General features: G+C 39.0%; 1 protein-coding gene across 4 annotated transcripts in view; it reads right to left on the bottom strand.

Annotated features, from left to right (window-relative positions):
- Window positions 1-27,665, bottom strand: part of LOC110166534 (plakophilin-4) — a 223,403-nt gene that overhangs the window by 94,906 nt on the left and 100,832 nt on the right. For 3 of the 4 annotated variants that reach the window (XM_020931788.2, XM_020931785.2, XM_020931789.2), the window contains 3 exons: window positions 21,476-21,510; window positions 12,928-13,059; window positions 4,622-4,818 (listed from right to left, as the gene is read on the bottom strand). In XM_020931788.2, coding sequence (XP_020787447.1) covers window positions 4,622-4,818; window positions 12,928-13,059; window positions 21,476-21,510 — 364 coding nt within the window. The remainder of the gene's footprint in view (window positions 1-4,621; window positions 4,819-12,927; window positions 13,060-21,475; window positions 21,511-27,665) is intronic. The other variant, XM_020931786.2, reaches the window with a different exon arrangement.

Here is a 27,665-nt window from a genome sequence, read left to right on the forward strand (position 1 = left end):
TGCAGAATAGACTTTTTTCAAAACATCTGGAAGTGCCACGAGTCATGTAAACGTAACTTCCGGTTCATACTTTTCTATGGCAAAATATCTATGGAAATATCTCACGCATTTTCCAATAGCTTCATAAATCTGCCCCATCACCAAATCTTCATCCAACAAGATCGACAAAGGAAATATTCTGTTCATGAAGAATTTATCCAAAACTATCAAGGTAAGAAAGACAAAAATGTAAAGGCGAACTACTCCAGCAAAACTAAAATTATGGTCATGAATAAAACATAAGTAACTTGTTAACTCAGACTGGTTCTACAATTAAAATTAAAAATCGATTGATGTAGATATAGAGATTTGTGCAGTTTAAATGACAGACATGTAATCTGTGAACATCTGTAGCTTTCAAACTGCACAAATCTGTCTATGCTACTCCACTCTGGCCTGTGTTGTTGAGAAAATCTCTTATAAACTCACCCCAGTGATTAAGTAGGATGCTGGGAACGCGTTAGGAAAGAACGGAATACTTATGGACGGCTGCAAAAATTAACTAGCTCTGTTTTTCCTGTTTATAAGACAGTATAAATCAGGTACAGTGCCTTTATATTTACCAACTCAATTACACAATGCAGGCAAGTAGAATGTAGTGTTGTCATTGGATGTGAAGGATTTTGCGAGGACCTTTGCCCATTCAAAAGATATAATATTTAGATTTGGATGGCTTAAAAGTGCACTGCGTAACTTTTTGTTTAGGGATCTGACACCTGCTGATTTCTATGGAGATGTCATTGCTCTGCGTGGGATGTTCCACAGTATGACATTCAACAGCTCTACCTTACATTTATTCAATTATAGGTGGGTTATAGCTACACGTCGAAACAATGCAGACGCCAGGAGAAGCAATGCAGACAATAAAGGCTGTGATTGGTCCTCTCTACCACCGCTCTACATACATTTCAATTTCAATAGACATTGAGTAATTATGTGTTTAATGCAGCTTTGTGTACATTTGTTTACGTTTTACAGAAATTAAACTTAAACCCACATGGCTCATTTACATAAACTATAAGCACTAAAAAAAAAACAGCTCGCTTCTTGTACTGCAGATGCGTTCAGTTTCTGTCGAACTAAAGGACACAACGCAGTGGAATAAGTATGTTCTTTCTGTGACAGAGGATGTGCTGACGATGGTGAGTCTGTTCTGTGCTTCTATGGCCTTGGAGATGGTTCATGTTAAACTTTACACGAACGCCAGGTTTAAATCCTAGCCTCGACACAGATCCATAAATCAAAAACGACAGCAACAAAGTGACGGCGGCAGTGTGCATTGAGTCGACGCAGAACTATACTTCACTCTTAAATTGGGCTTTTTAGGAGCACTGCAAAAAAACATGGCTTTGAAGCTCCCAAAATTGTGTTGTCTGAGATCACGATTTTTGATCCAAAACGAAAGATTAAATCATTCAGCCCTAGTTATAGCCAAAATATACCTAAAAAGCAGGCTCTCTGACTGTGAGTGGGGTCGCCTCTCCACAGACCTGACCTGTAACTCGGTCCAGTTTGCGCTCCATGATGATAGAAATGTTTAATACCACGGCAAAAACATTTGACGGACCCTCCACCAGAAAAGTTACGTAATGCACCATTAATCACTGTGCCAATCGGATAAAATGGCCATAGCCTGAAGCCTGTGATTATATTTAAACCCACAGTGTGCACGTACTAGTATAGCCCAGGTTTTGTTTATTCCCCCATGGTCCCGCCCCTCCCTCCTTTGTTGTGTTTGACAGTGCCATTTGGTTTCTCAGTGGTCTCTGTGTACGGCCCTGTATGAGGTGGGAGAGTGCACCGTGTACCTTCTGTGCCCTGTAGCCATACATAGCTACAGTAAGGGGAAAAAATCATAGCAATTACAGTTTACAAGTGTTAGAGTGCTCCAAACAATGGCAGTTATGTGTTTTTATATTGTGTTTTACAGCGTGTAGTATACAGGTATATAAGGGTGTTTTGTAGCTTTACTTTTAAATCAACAAAGACCAGAGCAGAGGGTTTAGGTATATAAAAGGTAAATCAATCTAAAACCAGGTTATTTTAAACGCTGAATGTCTTTGTGCCATATAGGCTACGCTGAATAGATCACAAAATGCTTACAATTGTGTAGCTATTTTAATGGGTCACCACCTGCCTCACAACTATGGACAAGTTTTATCTGAGTGCTCAATTTTAACTTAATACATCTTGTTGAAAATGTGATAGTGTAACAAAAAAGAAAGAGAGAGAGAAATGTACCAAGGGAAATACAATATGTTCTCTTCCAAATGGTGAACTCCTGAGTATAAAAATGTTTTTCTCTCTGGTATGGCAAACTGGCAGAGAAGTATGCACTCCAATTTACTACAATGGCAACTTGAAACAAGATGACCTTATCTTTAGCTGCCATGTATCAAGGACACCAACAAGTTGGTTGGAATCTCTACAATCTGGCAACTCAAAGATGTTCACTTTCCTAATTTGACACTCAAAACACTACCAATGTTTCCCGCAGCACTTTATAGTTAAGGCAGTCACCACGTCCCGCCGAACCACGTCAATCCTGCAAAACTACGGTTGCACAGAATCTCTGCAGACCTCTACTCCTCACTTCTTCTTTGTGCGCACCCCCCTGCTCCTCACTTTTTCGGCAGTGTCACCTTGCTTCTTGCTTACTTCTGAACTTTCAATTTGAGAACAGATTTAAAACGGATTACCGATTACCGATTGTTTATAACACAGTGCAACCAATGACCCATAACCTCTGCCGATATTTTTGAGCCGATATATAGGGACAATTTTTATAATTTTTCTCAAATTATGTTATTTAAATTTACTGCAAAGTCACCCACAGCACTTTTATATTTTTTTTACCATAAACCTTTAAAGGTTGTATAGAGGATTTTTTTAAGGGCAAAGAAATACAGCGACAGTTCTTTTTCAAATATTGTGCACGTGTGACACCACCTTCCTCCTCCCCAGCTCCCTCAGTAGAAACACCTCTTCCCGCCTCCTTACTCTAGAAATCTCATTTGTTTACAGCCAGTGACGTTCAGAATTACTGTTGAAGTGACCTGTCTAGAATGAATTTAGCGATCGACACATCAGTTTAGACTTTTCGTCTGCTTCATTCACGCAGTCGTTCGAAGAGATTCCAAGAATCACCTCAGTTTGGCTTTGCTTTTTCCCCTTCTCTTTTTCTTCAGCGACCTCAAAAACTGAGGTCTTTCGCGGCGAACTGGTCGTGGATTTCGTCCGCCATCGCAACGAACTTCGTGCGAACTACGAGGAAGCTACAGTTAAAAAAGCCTCTAAGAACCGCTGCATAAACTGCATAATCCCCGTGCGCTGGCAAGTCAGTCACACTAGAAATGTAGGGAGTTTGACTGACAACCTAACAGCCAATAGAAAGTGAGGCAGCCTCGTTTTCTATTGGCTGATGTTTATCTGGCCTCAACACGTCCACAGTTGATAGATTTTCATTCTTTTTTTTTTTTTTTTGGTCATCATAATTACAAGGCTGCTGCATCTCTGTAATGGTATTTTAAACTTTCATTAACAATTTGAAACAAAAAATAAATCCTCCATACAACCTTTAAGAGAGTGCAGTGGTGGACTTAGCAATTTGGGGGCCCTAGGCGAACTTGAGTTTGGGGCCCTCACTATAATGCATTTTGTTGTTTTGTTTTTTTTTACTATTTACTGTCTGTTTTTCTCTATTGTTCATGAGCCATGCACATCTTCGTTTGAATTAGGGTGGATTGGAAACTTGTCTAACTTATTAGTTCGGTCGCCTACTAGATAACCAAAGCTGAAAGTCGTTTTATTTTTTTTGCTAGTACAATTACATTTTTGTTTACATCCATTATTTATGATTATGATTATGTTCAAATCAGGGTCAAGCTGACGAGTCCATTCTAACGTGAAAGGGGGAGATGCTTTGATAGTTAAAAAAGATTTGATAATCAGATTCTATTTTGATGTTGTTTACTTGTAGTAAACTACTCTCATTTAATATCATATTGAGAGAAAATCGAATTGCTCTGCGGCCTCGACCATTAGTGGCACTGAGGGCAATTGGCTGGGAGCTCCTCCAGGTTCGGGGGCCCGAGGCAGCCGCTTATTGTTGCTTAATGGTAGCGCAGCCTCTGAGAGAGTGGTGTAGTCGTGTTTTGTGCAGCTATCTCTTTGCATTAACGTGACAATATAAAGCTTTGTGTGTGTTTTTTAAGGCCGCAGATCAACCAAAACAAAATGTCAGCCAATAGGACTGATACAAAGGCTGATAAAAATAAAGATAAGGCTGATATAAATATTGGCCCCATCTATCGGCCAACTTATATATACATGTCTATCTCTGCTTTACATGCCAGTGAAGAATAGCACAAGCAGCTGCACACTAAGTAAATTCATAACAATGCGCATTAAAACCCCATAACACGATACAAAAGTCTGTGCTGGGAGATTTGAATATTGTCACATCCTGAGGCAGAACACACTGGTCTCTGGAGTCCGACGTGTTGATGGATATTAACGTTTACAGCGCTGACACAGGTGCATTTAATAACGTGTCCAATGAATGTGTGAATTTGGCACGTACCTGCGCTGAAGTCTGGCCCTCCGCCCTGGCATTCCGACTGGTGCTCGTGCCCGTGCCAACTCCGGGGTACGAGTGCTGCATCCGGAGATCCCCCTTGCCCAGGGTCTGACTGCTGTGGTACCCGCTGCTGGCATCCTGGTAGCCACTGTCCGAGTAAGAGTTCATTTGAGTGGAGCTCCGAGAATTCCCAGCGGACCCTAGGAGAGATAGTGAGACATTCAAGACTACGTTCATACCATACTCCATATAACTGTGCAACAACTCACGCTTATGTAACAGAGGTTTGTGTACCATTCGTTTTTTTGAATTTCAATTAAGAATGAAAAACAATCAAATGGGAAAACAGTTTGTTATTTCATTATTCCGTTTTAGTGTCACCAGAAAACAAATTTCGACCTCTACTTCCAATATTTTTAATTTAAAGTTTGTTTTTTGATTGGTGTTATTTGAAATAGTCTCTGTGCCTTTTTTAATTTGGATAATTCATTCTCTCCGGTTTATTTGCGCCGGAGGTTCTGCAGCTGGAAGGACTTACCTGAAAAATCGTTGCAATTTTGTGGACAAACAGCGACGTGTTTACTTTCGCATCTTAGAAAGTCATTGTTGAACTCCATGACGAGAAACAAGTAGCAGTGATAAACTCTCCTTTGTTCAGTTGACACAATAGATCCATAATAAAAATAGTTTTTATTATAGATCCATGGTCGACACTGCTGCAGAACCTCCGGGGCAAATAAACCAGAGAAAATAAAATATCAAAATTAAAATAGGCATCGAGACTGTTTTTTGATTAGTGTTATTTGAAAAAAAATTTAATTAAATATTGGAAATAGAGATCAAAATCTGTTTTTTTGTTTGAGAGTAAAATGGAAAAATGAAATGACAAACTGTTTTGTTAAATTGTTTTTCCTTCTTAATTGAAATTCAAAAGAACAAATTACTACTACTTATTTAGAATGTATTATTACCATTTATATTTTTGCTATTTGTTATTATAATATATTGTGATGTGTGAGCTACTGTGTCCAAATAATTTCCCTTGTGCATCAATGAAGTTTGTCAAAGTCTAAAAATGAGGAGGGGAAAGTTGTCTGACCATCCAGTCCCTTCTACATTCTTTTGGAATATAAAAAGATCTGGAATTGGACAACAGAGAGTGAAAATGCTCCATCCAAACTTGAAATGATCCAACTACAGCCGCTAATTTCACGTGTCTCTCAAATGCAGAATACATCCCTCCAAAATTCTCATAACACTCATAACAAAAAATATAACTTTTGTACCTGGGATAAATAATAGTTTGGCGCTTTGATTGTTGATTTGGTAAAAAAAAAATCATAGTTTCTCAGTCCTTATTTTTGATACTTTACTGTGTCAAAGTTTCACATAAACAAAGTATGTATCGATCTACACTACCAGTCAAAAGTTTTAGAACACCCTAATTTTTCCAGTAATTTATTGCAATTCAAGTCGTGCAAGTCCAATGAAGAGCTTGAAATGGTGCAAAGGTAAGAACTGAATAGACAGAGTTTAAAAAAGATAGAAGATACAAAACACAAGTCCGAGCTCTGCCAAAACTACCTCAGGAAAAAAGAACAAGATGGTAAACTTGAAAACATGACTTCAACCCCATCGAGCTGGTTTTGAGATCAACTGGACAGAAGAGTAAAAGCCAAGAAACCTACAAGTGCCACACATTTATGGGAACTTTCTGAAGAATATTTGATTTCTATTGTAAAAAGAACGAGCCACGAGTGTGTTCAGCTGTTATATCTGCCAAAGGTGGACACTTTCATGAATCAAAAGTTTAGAATATGTTTTGGTCAACAGTAAAAAGTAAACACTAGACACAATATTTAGTTAAGTTTTTTTTAAATTTTTTATTTTATCCCCATTTTCACCCCAAAAGTAGATAAAAGTGTAAACCGCCATGTTTATTTTGATGCGAATGGACCATGCTTCTCTCTGATTGGTTAACCTGCCTGTCAATCACACCCTCTGAACTCAGCGAGACGGGATACAGCTCCAGATCGGCTCTTTGTAAAGTTTTGTCAAAGCTTGTGGTTCTGGCTCGTCAGGGAAAATAGGAGGAGAGAGAAGGAGAGGGGGAAGAGGGGAGAGGTTTAGGGGCCAGGAGACAGCCCAGTCACTGCAGTTACGTAAGAGACATGACCTTTAACTAGGCACCAGAGCTAATGACAAATGACTGGACCAAGGGAAAACTGCTCTTTAACCTCGCAATTTAACAGACCATTGTGGATTATTGAGCTTTTATTATCCGTAATGAAGGATCACAAGTAAAAGTCATGTGCTAAATATCAAGCATGGAGAGGGAAGGCAAAAGTCCTCTAAAGGGCTGCGCAATTAAAAAGACAATTTACAATCTTAATTAAATTTAACTGAGCCTAAAAAGATAGTCATACTTTTAATGAATACTTGCTGTTGTTGTCATTATAGAATCATTGTAAGAATAGGAAATATCTATAAGCAAATTAAAGTTTTAGGACATTATAAAATGTGTGTATCTTTTTATCTCAATAACAAATGCACCTGGGAATTACACTGTCAAATTCTGCGGTATTATTTTCTTTTTTTGTCACTTTTTTATTTATTTTTTTGGTTATGTGCACAATGTAACGTTTTGGTTGGGGGTCCATCACCTGCTTGTTTCTATGGAGATGGAGATTAAACAGCTCTACTTTACATTTATTCAATTACAGATGGTTTTATAGCTCTAAAATACCTAAAAAAACAGGCTTTCTGACTGTGAGTGGTGTCGCCTTTCCACAGATCTGACACGCTACCAGTGTTGGGCATTTTACTTCAAAAAAGTAATTAGTTACCGTTACAAATCACTTCCCCCATAAAGTAAAAGTAAAGCTGTAAAAGTAATTCATTACTCAGCAAAGTTATTATCCAGTTATTTTTCCTGTTCTGTACTATTGCCTGAAAAATCGAGTTTGGCTTGTTTTAATGCAGTGGCTCCATCTGCGTCTTCGCTCGAGCTCACGCTAAAAACTGCACCGGGGCTCGGGGTGAACAGCAGTGAGAGGTGTGTTCGCATGTGACGATGTGAGGCGCTTCATTAGATTCGAATTACTTGAGGCAAATGCGGACAGGTTTTTTTTTTCCCCCCAGGTCGCAGTTACACTTAACATACACATTCTTGCCCTTTATTCCAAAGAGGCAGAAATAGTGTCGGTATTTCCAGTTTGAATGTCCCTGGCTCCTCTTTGCCATTGTCGCATTCTCGTTGAGTTTGTCTCATTTATCTTGAAGTGTGCGGGAAAGAAACAACAAGTCAGGGTGAGCAGAGACTCCGCCCACCCAAATTCTTAGCCAATCATCTTGGTCCTGCTCTGTCCTGAGCTCCCCCCACTCCTGCTGATAATGTTTGTCTGTCCACTGCCTGACACCGCGCTACCACATTCAACTCAGTACATGCATCCTGAATTTTTGGACTTCCGGTCATCGTGCCATGCATACTGGGAAGGATCCTCTGAAAAAGTGAGCATCAAATTGCCATCTATCTAAATTGGCATCTATTGTCAAAGCTGATCTTTTCCAGTCTTTTGAACCATATCGCTTTTGTTTCTAGTTCTGATACTGTAAATTTTTTGTTATGGGACAGTTATTCGGACATTGTAATTGTGTGGTTGCTGGATGTCCCAACAGTGGAAAATGGGCTTCGGAAGTTTGCAAACTCCATAACTACAAAAGGGAATCAGATCTGTGTGACTGCAAACCACTGTTCAAACTGTTTTCCTTCCAAACGGAACTGAAAAACAGTGAAAGGCGATGGGCAGTATTGATACACAGGAAGGACGAAAAAGGAAACCTTTGACCACCTAAATCATCCCGAGTTTGCAGCAAACATTTTGTATGTGGAGCGCCATCAAAGCAAAATCCCGATCCCTCGCTCAACCTTAGTTACGAATTTAAAAAGTCAACGCCGAAGCGAAAGGCACCAGCTGTTCATCAACAAACACCTTCCACTGCAAAGCGACCAAGACGTGATGTTGCTGTAAAACCACAAGAACAAGAAAGTGCGAGCTCAGCCTGCTCATCTTCAGTACCTCTCGCTTAACAAATGGACTTTTGCTTTACTTAGATTACCCATTAGTGAGAATGAAGAGCCATTAGTAGCACCGTTCTACTTAAACGTGGTTATTCCCGACATTGCAAGCTACTTGGTCTGGTTTGGGCTCAATGAAGATACAAGGGCTTGGTGAAAACTCTGAAACATTCCTGACAAAGCAATAACATTTCCAAGGAGAAAAGCCAGAAAAGTTACACAATGCACCTTCAAATATCTACATTATAAAGTAGAAGTACAAGAAAAAGTTTGAAAATGAAAAACTCGTTCTCTTCATTTTCCCTTGTACTTTAATACCAATGGGGCAATCTGTCAAAAGTTGTGAATTACCAGTACAATAGCGTGTACCGGTACTTTTCTCCTGATCTTGAGACAGGATTTTGGTCTGTGTGTTTCAGGTCGATGTGGGATTCCAGGGAGCCCAGAGAAAACTCATCCAAAGAGACAGAAACAGAAAGAAAAGGTTGTTCACAGAAACACTCCTGGGATCAAATCTCCAAACTGTGAACAAAACTGTGAAGTGGAAGTGTGAAATACAGATCAATGGCCAAAACGTTCTGACCACTTTTATAACATATTAAGTCCTTGTTGTTGTTGGTTACTTTAATACAGCAAAGATTAATGTAGCAGTGGCTGTACCAGATTATTTTTCTGTGTAGTTGAGTGGTAGTTGAAATGTGTTTTAGCCCAGTTCCCCCCGGTACTGTATAAGCAGCCCTTAAAGTAAAAATAAGTAGGGCCACCGACACCAAAACTGGTATTGAATATCGGTAGAGGTCATGATATCGGTAAAGGTCAGTCGATATCCTTGTTTAATTGGATGTAATAAGACTATATAGGACCGATTCTGTGCTATAACATCTCATAAGATTTGAACTTTTATTCATAAAAAGCTGTTCAGTAGTGATTTGAAGGATAAATTCACCCTTATGTAACAGATAATACTCCCTACAACTGTACAACTCACCCTTATGTAACAGATAATACTCCCTACAACTGTACAACAACTCGCCCTTATGTAACAGATAATACTCCCTACAACTGTACAACAACTCGCCCTTATGTAACAGATAATACTCCCTACAACTGTACAACAACTCACCCTTACAACTGTACAACTCACCCTTATGTAACAGATAATACTCCCTACAGCTGTATAGCAACTCACTTTTATGTAACAGATAATACTCCCTACAACTGTACAACAACTCACTTTTATGTAACAGATAATACTCCCTACAACTGTACAACAACTCACTTTTATGTGACAGATAATACTCCCTACAACTGTACAACAACTCACCCTTATGTGACAGATAATACTCCCTACAACTGTACAACAACTCACCCTTATGTGACAGATAATACTCCCTACAACTGTACAACAACTCACTTTTATGTGACAGATAATACTCCCTACAACTGTACAACAACTCACCCTTATGTGACAGATAATACTCCCTACAACTGTACAACAACTCACCCTTTATGTGACAGATAATACTCCCTACAACTGTACAACAACTCACCCTTATGTAACAGATAATACTCCCTACAACTGTACAACAACTCACCCTTTATGTAACAGATAATACTCCCTACAACTGTACAACAACTCACCCTTATGTAACAGATAATACTCCCTACAACTGTACAACAACTCACTTTTATGTAACAGATAATACTCCCTACAACTGTACAACAACTCACCCTTATGTAACAGATAATACTCCCTACAACTGTACAACAACTCACCCTTATGTAACAGATAATACTCCCTACAACTGTACAACAACTCACCCTTATGTAACAGATAATACTCCCTACAACTGTACAACAACTCACCCTTATGTAACAGATAATACTCCCTACAACTGTACAACAACTCACCCTTATGTAACAGATAATACTCCCTACAACTGTACAACAACTCACCCTTATGTAACAGATAATACTCCCTACAACTGTACAACAACTCACCCTTATGTAACAGATAATACTCCCTACAACTGTACAACAACTCACCCTTATGTAACAGATAATACTCCCTACAACTGTACAACAAACTCACCCTTATGTAACAGATAATACTCCCTACAACTGTACAACAACTCACCCTTATGTAACAGATAATACTCCCTACAACTGTACAACAACTCACCCTTATGTAACAGATAATACTCCCTACAACTGTACAACAACTCACCCTTATGTAACAGATAATACTCCTACAACTGTACAACAACTCACCCTTATGTAACAGATAATACTCCCTACAACTGTACAACAACTCACCCTTATGTAACAGATAATACTCCCTACAACTGTACAACAACTCACCCTTATGTAACAGATAACCCTATGTTGTCAATCATCATATCATTGCTGCACTGTCTTCCTATGACCTCTTGTATAAAGCTGTGATTTTTGTATTTACTTATATATATATGAATTTATTTTACTATTTATATTTTTGCTCTTGGTTATTATATTATATTGTTTGTATATATGTGTGAGCTACTGTGCCCAAATAATTTCCCTTGTGGATCAATAAAGTCTAAGTCTAAAGCTGAATCACATTACACCCCTTGGTCATATCACTTTCATCCGTTTTGCGAGTTCACATGCAGGGGTGGGGGTGTCCCAGTTACCGTTATGGCAGAGGGGTAGGGGAAAGTGGTAGGGCTATATACCCCTCCAAACGAAGATTTTTCAGAGGCACACTCCCGATACAGCGGTATGAGCAATTTCTCAGACCACAGAGGCCCAAAGGAGTTCACAAATCGTAGACGGCATGTTGGATTTCTGGCAAAAGCTCATCGCGTCTGCTTACGTAAAACTCTGCGGAGACTACTGATGACGTACGAGATTGTTATAGGGGTGTCCCAATTCGTAGAGGTTTACTTTCAACTAGGGATGGGCATTCGATAACATTTTCTTAATCGATCGTCGGGAGAATTAACGATCAATTATCGATTAATCATTAACGTTTTTATATTAAAATTATCATCATTATTATTATTACTATCTGCACTAATAATCTGCATAAATAAATTCAACTTTACGACATATAAACCGTAACCACTCTAGAACCACATCAGCCCCTTTGAGATTATAATGTTTAATGCAGATTTGCTCAAGTCTCACAGAAACGAAACTTAAAACCGCATGGCTAATTTGCATAAACTAAGCAAAGAAAAAAAACTGCGCTGATGCGGCACGACTCAGTGGAATACAGGTTAGTGTGACCATATTTGCGTTTGTCAAAACCAGGACACTGTACGGAGGGTGGGAGGTGGGAACTCGTCATCGACATAGCGCTGCTCTCACCTGGCAAAGCTTTTTCATGTTTTCGTGGTCCTGATGAGCTTTTTCCCACTGGACACCGAAACACATGTGCTGCTTTGTACACTGTGCACATGGCCTCCCACTTTTCCCGACATTGTTAAATATGCATTTGCACTTCAGTACGTTGCAGGTTGACCGACTGTTTGTGTCTGCTCGCCCCTTCTGAGTGCAGAGAGCTACATGCACGGACCCGTTTGTCCCCGGACACGGACGTTTGGTCACCCTACGCTACGTACAGCATCCTGCATTTGATTTGTCGATTAAAATGAACATAATCGTTAAAATTCTTAATGATCAATTAACGATTAATCGGCTAATCATGCCCATCCCTACTTTCAATCCTTACCCCTTGTTGCTGAGTTTCAAGGGGTAACGGGTAGGGGGTAGAAAATAGAAATGGGATTAGTAGTCTTTTCCGTCCCTGCACTGAAATCGGTTAATATTGTACTGAATCTGGATCGGTGCATCTCTACAGCAAAAATAATCCCGCTGTTTGTTTGCATCTGATTATAAAGATTGCTATCCTGCGAGAATATGGAAATGCGCTGTCAACATGCTAGTCTTTGGCATCACCGACGGCAAAACTGAGCTGGTGTTTTTGTTAAAGATAAAAACTCAGCCTAAATATGCATGTGTGTATTGGAAAAAAAAACATCTCCAGGTATGTTTTGGTGAGGAAACATTATAAAATAGATGAGATAACAGTGTAGAATGGTTCTTTTGCCTTTAATAAGAATAATAAAGCTGTCACCCTGCTTTCATTACAAGATTTATGAGGTTAAGAAAGTGTTAGTAATATGATTTTAGGGAAAAGACGGAGAAATTATGAGTCAGCAGCAACAAGAGAGAAGTAATAACAGACCCTCACTTTCATGGAGAGAGGACTGCTCCGGGGAGTACAGAGACACCTGCTCCGACTCGGGCCTGATGCGGTAGCTAGGCGACTGGGAGCTGTCAGTCATCCGAGATTTGGCATCCCCCGAGGTGGAGGCATCTGGGGAGACAGAGGAAAACAAGGCAGTCAGAAAACGAGGAAGAGTTTCGCGTCTCCAAAAATTACAGCTCTCTCATCAAAGGGGAATATTTAAATAGCCATTACCAGCGTCAGTTCTGGAGTTGAGAGAAAACAATAACAGATGATATTTTCTGCTACATTAGTTTTGCTTTTGTGCAGCAGCGAGTCATTATGTTTTAGTGCCCGGCTAATTTAGGAATCCTAAATTAGAGCACATTTCACAGCACAGTATGGAAATGGATATTACTGTACATTATTATGACCAATGCTTTCAAGTTGAGCTGGACATTGCCATATTAAATCTTTTGGAATGGTTGGAAATTGTGTTAGTTTTATTATTATGTTTATTATTATGGTTTATTATGTAATGCCATACCTCAGGGTTCAAAATTTATAAACTTTTCCATGACTTTTTCAGGACCTAAAGTGAATTTTCCATGACTTTACGAGATCTTACATATGTAGAACTGAGCAAACTTTTAGGGCTAAATCTGAAATGTTAACCCTTTCCACTCACCTTATGGTTTGGTTTTATAGTTTTTTTAACCTTCAAAATACTGTCAGTGCATTTATTGTCGTCTCCTTTAAACAAAAGGCGCACACGTTCGGAAATAATCATAACAGTCTAATGAGAACTTAACAGAACAGTGTAGTTGCATGAAAGAGATGCTAAAATTCTGTAATTTTTCCAGGCCTGGAAAAGGACATTTTCACTTTCCATGACTTTTCTAGGATTTCCATGACCGTGGGAACCCTGATATACGTAATCTATAATAATGTTGTATTATTTTGTAAGAATAGGATGAGACAGAATTCCCACATGACAAAATAAGACACAAGGCTGGGTGGCTCCATAAATTTTCATGTGTTCTCTCATGTGTTAAAATTATAAATAATGAACCTTGGAGAATTTTTACATATTTACAAGAAATAAATCATGTGGTACACTTTTTTCCCCATTTTTTCCCCGCACAATTTTTATTACTTTTGCTGTAATTCTTGCAATGCTTTTGTGGAACTCACATGTGCACAGTCTTGTGACAATTTTATCTTGTGAGATTTGTGATGGTGCAACTTCACTGCAAAACATTTTACTGCCTTCATGACTAAAATCACTTTTACTCACAGTATGTATCTTGGTTAGACATGTGCTGGCTAGATAAGACTTTAGTTTCTCTCATTTGTTTAAACAGCCATTTTCCGCAAATAGGATTTTTCTTTGGGATAGAAGACTTGAGTGCAAATGTCTTACTTTGCTATTTGTCTAGATAGCACGTTTCATATTTAATTTACAATATTAAACTTGTATTTCATACTTTTGACTACTTTAATTTAGTTAATAGGTAGGGGTGTGCAAAAATACTGAAATATCGATATATCATGTCGCTTAATGTGATGATACAGTATCAATATTGTGGGCTGCTGTATTGATATATCGGCAAGAGTATTTTTTGGTATATTTTACAAAATTATTTTGTTACAGCGCTACTGTTTTGTTGCTTGTTCAGAAGAAGGAAACTTGTTAATGCAACACATTTGACATTTTCACTGTTTTGATGATTAAAATGGGCATGTTTCATATGAACTTTGCACAAAAAGTGGTTTAACAAAGACTTAATTTAGCTTTTATTTTGTATTGAAACGTATCGAACCAATTTGAATTTATCGTATTGAATCGAAAGTGCACTTTATCCAGGTTGGTATCATATCGGCAACTTCTTAATGATCCCAGCTCTATTAACTAAATTAAACTAGTCAAAACTATGCAATACAAGTTTAACATTGTAATTTCAAGTAAATTTAATGGGATACATATGATTTTTCCCATTAAGATTTTCCCCTGGTCTGCTGGTCAGTGGTTTATCACACACCAAAACGTAAACATTAGCTTAACATTGTACAGCGCTAAACCTTTTTACCCATGCATTACAACAAGTGTGAAAAACAGCTCTGAATTCACTCCCTAATGTCCGTGCACTGAAAGCCTCACAATCTGGTTAAGCATGACCAGCATCTCGACATCACAACAATGCGCCGTAAACAGGCTGGAATACGCAGACCCACACGGCAGTACCAGGCCTCGGTAATAGGCCTGTCACAATAACTACTATATGGACTTATCGTTGTACATGTGCATTTATATAATTATGCTTTATTGACATCAGTTTCTTGCCATTTCTGCTGCTTATTTAGAATTTATTACACCACTTCTCTTCGTTATTACAATAAGTCTAAGTCATGAGTCCTCGGTAATGCCTCAGTAATGTCTTCGAGTCTCAGTGAGAATAATAGCAGGACCCCGTGAAGAACCCGTCTGACCCCTGGAAAAGACCTGTTGCTAAAATGTGTTTACAAAAAGGCCTAGTGTGTTTGACAAGCTGCCATCCGCCATCAGCGCTTTGGGACTTCTAAAGCACTGTTTAAAATGGGATAAGTTTGAAGTGAAGGGATCTAGAGTTACGCTGCCAGAGTCTATATTAGCGGAACCTCTGCACAAACATTATGCAAAAAGGACTCTTGTGAGCTTTAAGACATGTTATCGTGTTGTTACGGCATCAAAAACATAAAAAAACAGAGCTGGAGTTGTGTTTTGTTTCATTCACACATGTCTGAGTAACACTTTATTATTAGTCTGTCTACATCTCCAAAGCTCAAAATGCTCTGCTCCACCTTCTGATGTCATGAAGCTGTAGTTTTCAAGGTAACAGCTAAATTTACCAAATCATCCAAATGATTCTAGTCCAAGCCCCGGGGTTTCAGAATGGCCACTCGTTCAAGTCAATGGGCCGAGCTCAATGGCACATGATTCCAGATTCCCCTTTAGCCCGGTGAGGTACTTCTGGTGACTCTGGGCCGATTGAGCATGTGCAGTTGTGCTCTTTTCTCCCTTTATCACACGATCACTTTGACCAATCAGAGCGAGAGGAGCAGAGTGGAGCTGGAACTAACAATTATAAAGCGTTTTTTTTAAAGACAACTGAAGGATTTTGAGCTGAGAAAAAGTTTATGATCTAAAAATAGGTAAAAATCGCCACAAAATCCGTCATTTTTTAAAAGTTGTGGGTCCCCTGTCAGCCGAACATGAGCAGTTTGTGATTACATTGCGCTCTATGACAAAAATCCATTCTCAGCCCAGGGGATTTTTTTCCACTGAAGTACCAGTGAGTTAACCAGGCTGGCGCAACCTTGTACCTCCTCTCAATTTCATTTCGCTCCAGCGACTAGGTCAGGAATCAGAATACACTAGACGGTTCGCAAGAGCCCCATAAGTGCGAGTTCAGGCACCAGCCAATCAGCAAAGAGCCATACATTCTGTACGATTCCCGAGATTGATTATTTAAAGCCGGAACAAAGAGCATGTTTGGTGAATTTTATCAAATGGAAAGATGTTATTGCCCTTCTTCCTACAGGATTTGGGAAAAGTCTAATATAACAGTTAGCCCCGTTAGCAGCACATTACATATGTCACAACCAAATAGCAGCGATTGGTTAAGTAAAAAAAGTACCAGCCTACTGTCGAGTGAATGAATTCTAATACTGCGAGGTCAGACGGTTTCTACAAAGTGAAACCGGCTGATGAATCAGGCTACCCGTGAGCGGCTACTACGTCAACTGGAGCAGCTACAAACAAGCAATTTTAATAGATCCGTGTTCTAGTGAAGGTGAATGGAGTTAAAAACACACTGGAGCACTTCCTGTATCACCACATGACATCACAAGGTGGAACAGAGTGTTTTCTGTTTGAGAGAAAATCCTAGATATACAGAGTTTGTGTGTTAAACATGTGTGAATGAAATAAAACACAACTCCAGGTTTGTTTGTGAGGAGGAAATATTATAACAGAAAAATAGTATAATATGGGCCCTTAAAGCATTAGTATTGTTTATAGCAAAGTTTTAATATTGCTGTTGAACTCATTTGCATGCTGTTTCGTATTTCAAAACCAGCATAAAGTTGTTTAATAGTCCAAAGGCCATTTCTGCATTTTTAAACATGTATTTGCTGGAAACCAAATGTTGATATAGCTTTACTAAAGTTCTGCATTTCTCCTCTGATGTTTACAACCATCACTTAGGACCATAGGGACTTTACACTGGGCCCTGACCCGCTTTGATAAACGATGTGCCAAAAAAGCCAAAATGGGGCACAAAAAGCAGAGAGAACCGGAGGCGAAGACAGCATTCTGTTCATCACGCTCGGAGAAAAGATGGCCGCCTTCAAAACAGTGTGGCTGCACATTATTGCCACTAAAATGTGTGACTCCACTGCTTAAATGCCAGTGCATTTAATGATCAGACTTGGAGACATTTGGAAGAGAGAAAAACGGCTAACTGCTTTCATAATCTGCTTATTTAACTTTAACTCCATGGGAAATTGAATCCGTAAATGACTTGATGTGGTCTGTAAAAACGGTGAAGTACAGATGTAAAAAAGAGCAAGTCTACCAAATGAAACAGCAGCGATATAGACCCTTTGGTTCTGGTATAACTTAGAAGGAAGTGTTTTGCTCAGATACACAAAGGCAATGCCAATACTAGCTCTGATACAGTTTAAGATTATTCTAAAGCTACTCAGGAAAGGTTCATTTCTGTCTTGCTGATACCTTTGATACCCGTCTTGCTTTTTTTGATACCTGCTCAAATGAATATCTAGTTTTAATTTTGATTAGTTTCTACTTTTCGACACTCTTGGACGACCCTAATCTCAATATTGTTAGAAATGAAAGGTCCGTTTGCCTTTGCTTCAATTTTGATAATATTTGGATTTGGTATTTATTATTAAGATGGTGTTTTCCCTTTTGAAAATAAGAAAAATCTAAAAGGAAAAATAATTGTGATTTGTAAATCTATGATTATATTGTGACTCCTTAATAAATATATATATATAAAAAAAGAAAAAAAAGAAATGAAAGGTCCTATATTACACAAAATTGACACTTATGAGCTTTAAGCCATGTTTTAATGTTGTTACCACCTCAAAAACGTACCTAGAGTTGTGTTTTGTTTCACTCACACGTTTGAGTAATCATGTGTTATTAGTAGGGTGTAACGATATCCAAGTCTCACGATACGATATCGTCACGGTATGAACCTCACGGTACGATATTTACTGCGATATCGTGGGAAAGCTCACGATATGGTTCGGAGGCTCATGATTAGGGATGTAACAATATCCAAATCTCTTAGTACGATATTTTCACGATATACATCTAATGGTACGATATTTATTGTGATATTTTGTCAAGGCTAAACATCTAAAACTGTTAATATGTGACTTTTTCCTCTTAAAATGCCTTGACAAGACTTAATTCAAAGAACTAAGACTTAAAAGTGCTTAGAACTTATTTCTTCTTGTAGTCTACACCGAAATGGAGCAAAGGATCATGGTCTATGTAGTCCCCTGTCTTTTTTTTTTGCTATTGCTGCACCATAACTCTTAATTTCTCTCTTAATTTAAGCAAAGAGACTTGTAATTTTATATATTGTGACGGTCCAGGGTGTTATTGTGAGAAACTTTGACGATACCACGATATTTCAAAACGCTCTGTTCCAACTTGTGATGCCATGAAGTGATAGTTTTCGAGTTAACAGCAAATGTTTTACTTTTAATTCAGAGATTGGCAGGTCACAGAGTTGAAAACATCAAAATGATTTACATTATCTCATGAGCGTTTTCTGTTTGAGAGAAAAACTCAGCCTAAATATGCAGGTTTTATGTGTGTGAATGAAACAAAACACAACTCCGGGTCTGTTTTGGACGAGGAAACAACATTTTAACAAACAATAGATCAGAAAATAGTGTGAAATTGGCCCTTTAAGGCTGTATTTACCACTTTAATTTTAACTCGCAAGGTTGTACTTGTAACTTTCCGAGTACGGAGTGTGTTTTTGAGAGGTGATAGGAGGAAGCAGTGATGTGAAGAAAACCTAAAAAACACAAAACGACAAACACTGAACCGGAGTGTGACTGCAGTACGTCCTGTCCCTGCCCGCGGTGGTCATGAGGTGTGACTGCATTGACATTTCCTGGGGCTAAAAGCTCGGTTTCCACGGCAACGCGTCTATCTCCCTCACTCACGCATCCAGCTGCTCATAAGGCCAATAACACTTCGCCCCAACACTTTCTAATGGAGGCTAAGTACATCGTTTATCATCGCCGGGACAACGCCGAATCAATACTAAACAAACTCGTGATCGTGATTAGCTCTCTCTAATGAAATGCGATGCGGAAACAAATGAGAAACCAATGTTGTGTTAATATTCCCTGTGCATATGTACAGCTATCGCCCCCCGCAGGCCGTTTTGACAGCGCTGACAATAAAAGATTAATGGCCACGGAGCGAATTCTGAAAACGCAATTAATAAGCCATGAAATACATAGTAAATTCAATTCATTATCTCACTTTGACTGAAGATCTTTGAAGGATGCAAGCTATGGGCAATCAGAGAGCGAAGGGGGTCCAGCGGTAATCCCAGTCGACTGGGCCGGTGGTTTTGGAGCGCAAATAGCAAAGATAAATATTCACGCGAGGATGTGTCCGAGGAGACTTGTTTCATGTGAGTAATGATTACAGAGATGCACTGTAAAAGTTTGATACGGCCATTAAGGGCTCGTAAAATCAAGTTATTTATGCGAGGTGATATGTCATACATGAACAGCAGAGGAAGCGGGGGGAGTGCATATTTTAAAAGTGACTAAATGTTTGAGACTGGTAAGTTAGAAGAAAGTAGAAGAGTGAGAAATTAAAGTATGTTTTAGTACACAGGCTTAAAGGGGTACTATGTAATTTTTTGGTTCAGGGCCTGTCAGCTTCTTGTTTCTATGGATATGTCATGGCGAATGTCCTCCTGGCTTTAAAGTCCCAGCTCGAGCGTCAAATTCTCTCAGCTTGAACGTCCCCCTCCTCCCTCCAGGCGCCCCCTTTTCTTGGGCGGCTGCTGTACCCGGGAGAGGGGGGGCGTTCGAGCCGGCCTTTAGTATGTGATGTATTGAGTTAGAAAATCAGCAATCTATATAATTAAAAAATTTAATGTGAATGTAGTGAGACCAAATGACGGCCTTGTTTATGTTATTTTACTGACCTTCCCGAAGTGGCAGACATAGTTTCAGTTTGTAATATCAATATAATCCTCATTTGCTCGCAGAAGTTTACTATGAAATCATATTTTTTATAATTTTTTCTTGTTCCCCATGTCTTATAGCATCTGTTGATTATATAACTTATAGCTGTTGATTTGGGAAGAAAAACTAATTATTTCCTTACCTGCCATGAACATAATTTGTAAGCAGCACAATGCAAGAAACGTAGAAAGTTACAGAATTTGTTCAAAAATAATTCAGAATCACTTTTCCTGAAATAGTTACGGCACAGTTGAGACCACATAATTTTAGCATGTTTTTTTTTTGTATGAAATGTGTTGAGCTATATTGTAACTTGTGTGTGTACAATATATAATGACAAAAATGTTTTTATGTATATAGATTAACTAAATTAGTTAATAAAAGGTACAATTCAGGGGGACTTTCCAGCTTCGGGACTTTCCAGCTGGTTCTCGTCACGGCCCTGCTTAAGAATGTTCCACAGTATGATATTGAACAGCTTTGTCTTACATTATTCAATTACAGGTGGTCTTAGAAAAACACCTTTTGTTTAACTGAATTTGGAAATTCCAGGTCTGAAATCATCCAAATGATTCTAGTGAAGGTGTATGGAGTTTAAAAACACAGTGGAGCACTTCCTGTATCACCACATGACATCACAAAGTGGAATATGCAGGGTTTGTGTGTTAAACATGTGTGAATGAAACAAAACATTATAACATACACTCAAAATGGTCAAACCTTTTAGAACACCACACTTTTTACAGTTTTTTACCGTTTACTGTCGACCAAAATGTATTCTAAACTTTTGATTCATGAAAGTGTCCACCTTTAGCAGATATAACAGCTGAACCACAAATATTCTTCAGAAAGTTCATCCCAAGTCTGTTGCAGAAGTTCCCATAAATGTGTGGCACTTGTAGGTTGTTTGGCTTTTACTTTTCTGTCCAGTTCATCCCAAAACCAGCTCGATGGGGTTTAAGTCTGGAGACTGCCCTCGACACTTCATGTTTTCAAGCTTTACCATCTTGTTCTTTTTTCCTGAGGTAGTTTTGGCAGAGCTTGGACTTGTGTTTTGTATTTTTTATCTTATTTTTAACCTCTGGCTGTTCAGTATTTACCTTTGTACCATTTCAAGCTCTTCATTGGACTTGCATGACTTCAATTCCAATAAATAACTGGAAAAATTAGGGTGTTCTAAAACTTTTGACCGGTAGTGTAGATCAGAAAACAATGTAATGTAAAATCTTGCATCTACACAGTATAGATCAACACAGAGTTTAAATGAACCTACCTGGTACTCGCCAAGGCAGAGACTTGTCAGACGAACTGTAAAGAGAGAAAACAGGAGATTTCAATGTTGGTTCAGTAAACGCTGTAAAATACACTCTGAAGTACATGTTATAAGTGAAACCCTCTAGAGGCAATACACAGACCACTAATCATAACAGGGCAGGCCAAAGCTTCAGACTCCCAGTGCTGTTTAACTGAGATGTGATGTCCATTTGTGTCAACAGTTTATCAATGCAAAAGGTCCCCGGGGCGACAACTGAGGCCTGTGCGGTCATCAGCGAAACCACAACACGGCCGTAGTAAAGCTGGGATGCTACAGATCGGGTTACATAATGACACCAGAGAAAAATGAGAAGCAATAGAGAGGAAAATAAAATGCTTTGTTAACTGCAGACTGAAGAATTGTCTGGCTTCTTACAATTTGTCATGAATCGGCAAATAGTTATATAGGCTGTTTGGGAAGTAGTTTCAGAGGTAGTCGTTAAAGACAGAGCGTTATATCGATATTTGCACTTTTTAGCGTATCAGCTATTGGGTTTAAAGGTGCACTGTGGAACTTTTCTGGTGGAGGGGCCGTGAAAGTGAATGGTTTTCGTCACAAAGATGTTATTGCTTTGTCTGGAAAGTTTCACAATATGGTTTAAACCTTTCTATCTTTATGGAGACCAAACAAGACCAAGTTACAGGTCAGATCTGTGGAGAGGCGACCCCGCTCATAGTCAGAATCTCTGCTTTTTGGGTTTTTTTGTAGGTGTATTTGAGCTAGAAAACCGCCTGTGATTGAATAAATGTAAGGTCGAGCTGTTTAATGTCATACTGTGGAACATTCCAGGCAGAGCAATGGCATATCCATGGAAACAAGCAGGTGACGAACCCACGACCAAAAAATTTACACACACTGATATCTTGTTTTGGTCAACTTGCTGCCTAAAAATACCCATAAAGCTTTGTTTGAACACTTTAGTGAAATGAGAAAATGGCATGACATATTAAAAAAAAAAAAGGATGTGGGTGTGGGATTTTTAGTATATTTTAATTACACAAATTGAGGAAAATAAACAACATATCTTTACATATCAGCTCAAGAATATCGGCAGAGCTTATCAGTCATCGGTATCAGCAATTGCCATGAAAAAAACACAAATCAGTCGGTCTCTAGTCATCATCTGAAACCTTTAGTTCCATTGACCACTCCTTGATAAACGAGGGATTACGTCATCATGCTACACCTTAAATTACGATGAGTAAGAGTAAGATAAGTATTGCATTTGAACTGACCACAATCAGTGCAATTGCTTTTTGAGTGAGTGAAATCCACAAGTAATACTTCTGTAAACATTTTCAAAGACTTTAAATTATGAGTGTGCATTGCCTTAAGTCTGACGATACAATACATGTCACAATTCAATACATCATGACATATCACGATACTATAAGAATTTATCCATAATTGCTTCTAATAATACTGTCACCTTCACCTTCATGAGAACACAGTTGTACAAAATATAATTTATAAATGTTTAAAATCATAAGATCAGTGAATGTAATGAATTATTTTTTGTGAAACATATTATTTTTAAAAATTGATTCGAGAATTGTGCAAAGTATCAATATATATCACTGAATCAAATTTTTCTTACACCCCTATTTTAAATGTGCTTGGCGTATAGCATTTAAAACGTGCATTATGTAACTTTTTGGGTCCGTCACCTGTTTGTATATATGTATATATATGGATTTGTCATTGCTCTGCCTGGAATGTTCCACAGTGTGACATTAAACAGGTCTACCTTACATTTATTCAACTAGAGGTGATTTTATTGCTCAAAAAACTGACCTTTTTAAAAAAAAATTATTATAGGTATTATTCTGACTGTGAGTGGGGTCGCATCTCCACAGATCTGACCTGTAACTTGGTCTGGTTTGGCCTCCATGAAGATATAAATGTTTAATGCCATACTGTGAAATATTCCAGGCAAAGCAATAACATCTCCATGGACAAAACCATTTGACAGACCCTCCACCGGAAAAGTTACACAACGCACCTTTAAGATAAACGCATTTTTATATTTTAATATTGAGAAAATTGTATACGTATTAAAAAAAATTTTTTGTAGATTTGTGAATTGTCCCCATTCAAATTGTGATTAATCTTAAAAATCAGACTCTACAATACTACCAGAACATCTCACCTTTGTTTATCCTTAAAGTCTTTCCACAGAAGAGAAACCACTTCCTCTCTTCTCCCTCGTCTTTGCTGCTTATTAACTCGGACAGGGGTCACATACCAGACCCTTCCGAATCTCCACCACTCCTTTTGCCTAATTCTCTCCATTCCTTTACTCCTTTATTTTGCACCTGATGCCCTGAGCCACGCTTCTATTTTTTTCTCCCACCTTTAAGAAAATCATCTTCTCTGATTTTAATGAGCACACAGGCAATTAAAAACGGAGGAAGTCAGCTGCGTCTTGCTCCAATGAACTGAGACAAATGGAGGAGCAGTATCGTGCCAAACGAGAGATGCACCAAAAGCTGTGACAGAGCGCTTCGTTTTATCGAACCCGGCGGGGAGGAGAGACACCGGAAGGTCTTCAGGTTTCATGTTTGTCATTTTTTTCGTCTCTTCGTGGTGAAATTTGGCTCGAGGCAATCGAAACATACAGGTGTAACATGACATAACAAAAGAAAAATTGTAGAACTGGACAATATACAATCACGTAGACTGCCCACATTTCCACATTTTGCTTTTTTGCTGTAAGGGGGATCAGGCGGGTGGATCAATCACAGAGCAGTATTAAGGTTTGTGGGAAGCCAAAGGTGAAGGGCCCAAAGGAACCGAAACAAACAAGGCGACACCAACAGACGTACAAGTCAATACGGACTATTTTGTTTGTGAAAAACATGCAGAAGGTAAGCACTTTGTGGAGTTGTGGACAGAGAACATGTCTGCTCTGCTTCAAATTTTCTACTTGTTCCACTACTGTGAGTCCTGCACAGGTCCATTTTTGGAGACCCGCACCCGCCCGCACCCACTCAATACAGCACCGCACTCGCCCGTTAACCCGTGTTTATGTCAAAGTTAAATCCATTAACCTGTTAACATTCGACCCCCGTTACCCGTCCGTGCCCTTCAAGAATTACGATCACTTCAGTACGAATACGAATTCAGAGACGCGACTCGACTTCACAGACTTTATTTACTGAGCAGAAGTAACACTGAGCAAGATGCTGGACTTTTGTGCCGCACATGCCACGGACTGAACCAAGACTGAACCAGGATTAAACCAGGACTGAACCAGGACTAACCTAGGACCGATCCCAGGACTGAACCAGGAGGACTAAACCAGGACTGAACTAAGACTAAAACAGGGCTAACCCAGGACTAACCCAGGACTAACCCAGGACTAACCCAGGACTAACCCAAGACTAACCTAGGACTATCCTAGGAGTGATCCAGGACTGATCCCAGGACTGAACCAGGAGGACTAAACCAGGACTGAACTAAGACTAAAACAGGGCTAACCCAGGACTAACCCAGGACTAACCCAGGACTAACCCAGGACTAACCTAGGACTAACCTAGGACTGATCCCAGGACTGATCCCAGGACTGAACCAGGAGGAATAAACCAGGACTGAACTATGAATAAAACAGGGCTAAATTAGGAATAAACCAGGACTAAAACAAGACTAAACCATTAATAACCCAGGACTAACCTAGGACTGATCCCAGGACTGAACCAGGAGGACTAAACCAAGACTAAACTGGGACTAAAACAGGGCTAAACCAGGACTAAACAGGACAAAAATGAGAACTAATCCAGGACCGAGTGTCAGGACGGGCCCAGAGGTGCGCCCATGTAGACCGTTGGGTGACTGCAGGTAAAAGGACCGGCGCAGAGCTCCGCGCACCATGAGGCTAAGCGCAGCCGTTGCCCGATTGCTCTTTGCTGACACCCTGCTCCGTAAGATCGGGGTTTTCTCTCAAGTCGAAGATTAGTCCTGGTTTAGACCTAGTGTCGTCCTGGTGTCGTCCTCGTGCAGTCCTTGTGCAGTCCTGGTTTAGTCCTCGTGTTGTCCTGGTGTTGTCCTGATTTACTTGCCCGCATATCGGTCTGTAAAAATTCGTTAAAACATTAAAACCCATCCGTTTCAACAACTATTTGCCATTTACCATTTTCCAAGTTAGACGAGTGTCACTGCAGTATGTGTGTGTAGGCGACTAAAAGGGAGTGGTCGTTTTACGGGGGGAGGGGATGAGTGTAGGATGACTCCAAGCCGACTTGTCACCTGCTGAGCTTTTGAGGTGAAGTCGTTCGGATGCAACACTAAAAGCTAATCTCTATTGACTTACAAACGACTACTATTAGCAGTTGAGTTTAAGCTATTGGGACTTCCGTAAAGGTGTGAAAATGAGGTGGTATGTTTTCTTAGTAGAGCTTTAGATTTGGTAGAAAAGAAGAGAAAGCACTTTACACTTTACTACATGCACAACCAAGTCAAATAATAATACAAGGAAAATGATAGTTTTTAAATTGGTGCATTATCAAACTGAAATTCACAGTTATAACTCAGTGGCATTTACTTGATTAACTTGTATCATAACTTAAAATTGTATTTGTTGGAGTAGTTTTCAGACATACTTTTACTTTAGTAATATATTTGACAATACTTACTTATTAGATTAAAAGTTTTGATTACTTTTCCCACTGTGAATAAGTTTACAGTGACAAAAGTTTATGCCGACAATACTGAACAGAAATTGGAGGACACAGATAAGAAAGGAGCAGGTCCAGTTTTAGTTTAGTAGTTTAAATAATAAAAATTAAGTAAATTAACTATATCAACACATAAAATACATTTACAATATGAAAACCTAAATCAATTAAAAACCATGTGACCAAAATTGTGAATTGATTCCATTGTTATTAGTGTATTTTTTGGACTATAAGTCACACTTTTTTTTATGGTTTGGGTGGTCCTGTGACTTATAGTCAGAAAAATACGGTAATTATTTCAAAATCTTGTCTCGTCCCTATCTCGTCTTGTGTCGTGCAAATTTTGTCTTGTCCGATCCCTAATGTTGACTGATATATGAACATTTCCATTTCCTGCTCCTTCAGATATGATTTTGTTTTGTTCTTTTTCGTGTTTTTGTGGTTTATCTTTAGAAAATACCACATTATGAGCATTATGAGAGATAGAGATATCAAAGTTGCATTGCGCAGCTTTTCTGGTGGAGGGTCCATCACCTGCTTGTCTCCATGGAGATGTAATTGCTTTGCCTGGAATATTCCATGGTATGACATTGAACACATCCATCTAGCATAGGCATGTGACGATATTCAAATGTACGTTCTGTAGGTCGTGCGAGCTGCGCCACTAAACCAGAACTAAACCAGAAGTAAAGCAGGACTAAACCGGGTCTAAAAACAGGTCTAAAACCAGGACTAAAACAGGATTTAGTCAGGACTTAACCATGCCACCGGGCTGCCCACCACGCCTCCTCCCATACGCAGCCCAATTTCTTTCGCTTCTCCGTGTTTGATAGAGCTTAAGAAAGCAAATGTTCCCATCCTGCGGGACTTGCAGGTGGGAGTGGGACAAAATATCGCAGATGCGGGCGGGAGCGGGATTGAAAATTGCAGTTCTTTGCGGGAGCGAGGCTGAAAATTCTGTCCTGCGCAGACGTCTAGCTCAAACATACACTCCTTCCACGATATCCAAATCTCTCGATACGATATAATCACGATATACGTCTCACGGTACGATATTTATTGCAATATTTTGGAGACGCTAATATAATTGTAGGACACTTTTTTGCTTTTAAAATACCTTGACAAGAATTTGGTGTGAATTATTCCCATTATAATCCCAAGAATTTAAGTAAAAAACATTTCTTCATGTTGTTTGCGTTGAAATGAATCATGGGATATGTAGTTTTTGATGTTTATATGGTGTTGCTACTATAAAACCATGCATTTAAGCAAAGAAACTTGTCATTCGATATATTGCGATGCCGCACGATATTATTGTGAGACTTTTGACGATACAATATCACGATATTTCAGTTATTGTTACATCCCTAATAGTGCACCTTTAAGTTAATCAAATATTACAAGTGGTGTACAGGAAATACAATAATTTACTTGAGTAGTAGTTTCCCTAAGTACTACTCTTTCTTGGACAATTT

This window comes from Boleophthalmus pectinirostris, unplaced genomic scaffold (genome assembly GCF_026225935.1).
Source record: "Boleophthalmus pectinirostris isolate CB_2022bp ecotype Guang Dong unplaced genomic scaffold, ASM2622593v1 HiC_scaffold_1, whole genome shotgun sequence".
In the NCBI taxonomy this organism is placed as follows: domain Eukaryota; kingdom Metazoa; phylum Chordata; class Actinopteri; order Gobiiformes; family Gobiidae; genus Boleophthalmus; species Boleophthalmus pectinirostris.